We start from the raw sequence: 2,000 nt of genomic DNA, 5'->3' as shown, positions 1-2,000 counted from the left end.
GAGAGAGAGAACCACCACTGTAATTACATTACGTCTGGACAAATTACAGAGAAAACTACCCTTGTAACAGGTCAACTCTGGAACTGTCTCCCTCTGTCTGTATTTCCTGCTAGCTATGATCTCCAGTGTGGGTAGGTAGGTAGGTAGGTAGGTGGTAAGTTAATTGTTACTCCAAGTCCTTCATGTATGCAACAGGTCAACTCCGGAACTGTCTCCCTCTGTCTGTATTTCCTACTACCTATGACCTCCAGTGTGGGTAGGTAGGTAGGTAGGTAGGTAGGTGGTAAGTTAATTGTTACTCCAAGTCCTTCATGTATGCAACAGGTCAACTCCGGAACTGTCTCCCTCTGTCTGTATTTCCTACTGCCTATGACCTCCAGTCTTTCAAACGCAGTGTGTCCAGGCATCTCGAAATGAACGCATCTTGAATCTGGCTCTCTGTTATCTTGTTTTTCTCTTGGAAGGAACAGTTTGCGGACTCCTGGCCTTGGGTTCCTTCTTCCTAGCATAAAAAGGAATAACAGCCACCCCAATTCACGCACTGAGTAGCTTAATAATGAAGGCTTAAGGACACAATATTTTAGCGGGGTACACACAGCGAAGCGCGGGTCTTTTTGGTGCATGTATATATCAATTTCTTCTCAGAGTGTATGTGAGTGAGGTGGAGGGGGGGAGAGGAAGAGGGAGGCCAAGGATGAGATGGAGGGATGGAGTGGAGAGGTATATGAGAGAGGGGGGTGTGAGCTGGGAGCAATGCAGTGAAATGGCAGAGGAACAGGGCGACATGGAGGCGACTTGTTTGTGGCCACCCCTCACAAAATAATTTCGAACAAAAATTAAAGAGACTAACTTTATATATATTTTGTCATAATATTGTGTTATATTTTCGTAGCAAAGACAGTGACGTCATACCTTGCTGCTGGTGACGTCATCAACACAGCCTACCAGTGCTGGGGATCTTGTGATAGGTTGAATGAGTGAGAGAGGGAGAGGGAGAGTGAATGGGTGGGTGGATGAGTGAGTGGGTGGTTGGGTGGTGGATAGGTGGATGAGTGAATGAGTGGGTGGATAGATAGGTGGGTGAGTGAGTGAGTGACACAGTTAGAGACACACCATGAATTTAACCCTTCCTCTATGTGTGGCAAAAAGACCTCACCTGAAAGTGATTACAACAACACTATAGTCTGTTTGACTGACCTGTGCAGCTGAGATGTATGGGCAAGTAGGGTGTGTTGGATACGCGGCTGCTGACTGGCCGCCGATGATGTCACTGATGTAAATGCAGGCATGTACTGTTGTGCAACGTGCGGACGTAGGTGTACACCGTGGGTGGATATTATAGTGCAACATGCGGACGTAGGTGTACACCGTGCGTGAATGTAGTGCAACATGCGGACGTGGATGTACGCCGTGGGTGGATAATTTATTTCAAACGTCACTCATCGCTGGATGAAACTATATAATCAACGGTAAACTTTTAAAGCTAATTTTGACCTCTTCAGCCTCGGAAATTATTTCATATTTAATCTGGCAGCTTGTATTGAAGGCAGTTTAAAAATATAAATATATATGTGTTAAAATAAGAAGAGGTGTAGATTTACATCCCCGGCGGCCAATCAGCAGCCGCGATACAAACACATGCTACTCGGCCCAGGCATCCCAGCTGCACAGGTCAATCAGATACACTATAATTAAACTCACCTGTAGTAGCGAAGACCAGGCAGAGGCTCAGGTGAGGTATAAAGACCATGGTGGAGCACTTGGCACCTTGCATCGACTATCACTATGTCTGTCCACTTCTTCCTTCCCTCTTCCAAAATTTGCTTAACTTCGAACACTTTTCCTCTAGTCCTTTCACCTTAACTTGGCCCAGATTATCGTCCTCTCGTAGCTCCTTTCACGTACTGTAGATCATTAGAGGTAAAGATAAGGCTACTGGACGCCATGTTTCTCATAGCACTTCTTCCTGACTAGCATCATATTCTAAAATCTATTGTCAC

General features: G+C 45.6%; 1 protein-coding gene across 1 annotated transcript in view; it reads right to left on the bottom strand.

Moving 5' to 3' along the window:
- LOC145401585 (zwei Ig domain protein zig-8-like) overlaps nt 1–1,774 on the bottom strand; it is a 17,128-nt gene extending 15,354 nt beyond the window's left edge. The window contains exon 1 of the mRNA XM_080273779.1: nt 1,702–1,774. Within this exon, the coding sequence (XP_080129905.1) occupies nt 1,702–1,774 (73 nt within the window). The remainder of the gene's footprint in view (nt 1–1,701) is intronic.
- Nucleotides 1,775–2,000: the final 226 nt, after the last annotated feature.

The sequence above is a fragment of the Coenobita brevimanus genome, chromosome 56, assembly GCF_032717465.1.
Source record: "Coenobita brevimanus isolate Jiangsu-jjx chromosome 56, ASM3271746v2, whole genome shotgun sequence".
In the NCBI taxonomy this organism is placed as follows: Eukaryota; Metazoa; Arthropoda; class Malacostraca; order Decapoda; family Coenobitidae; genus Coenobita; species Coenobita brevimanus.
This window is presented reverse-complemented; position numbering and strand designations above follow the sequence as displayed.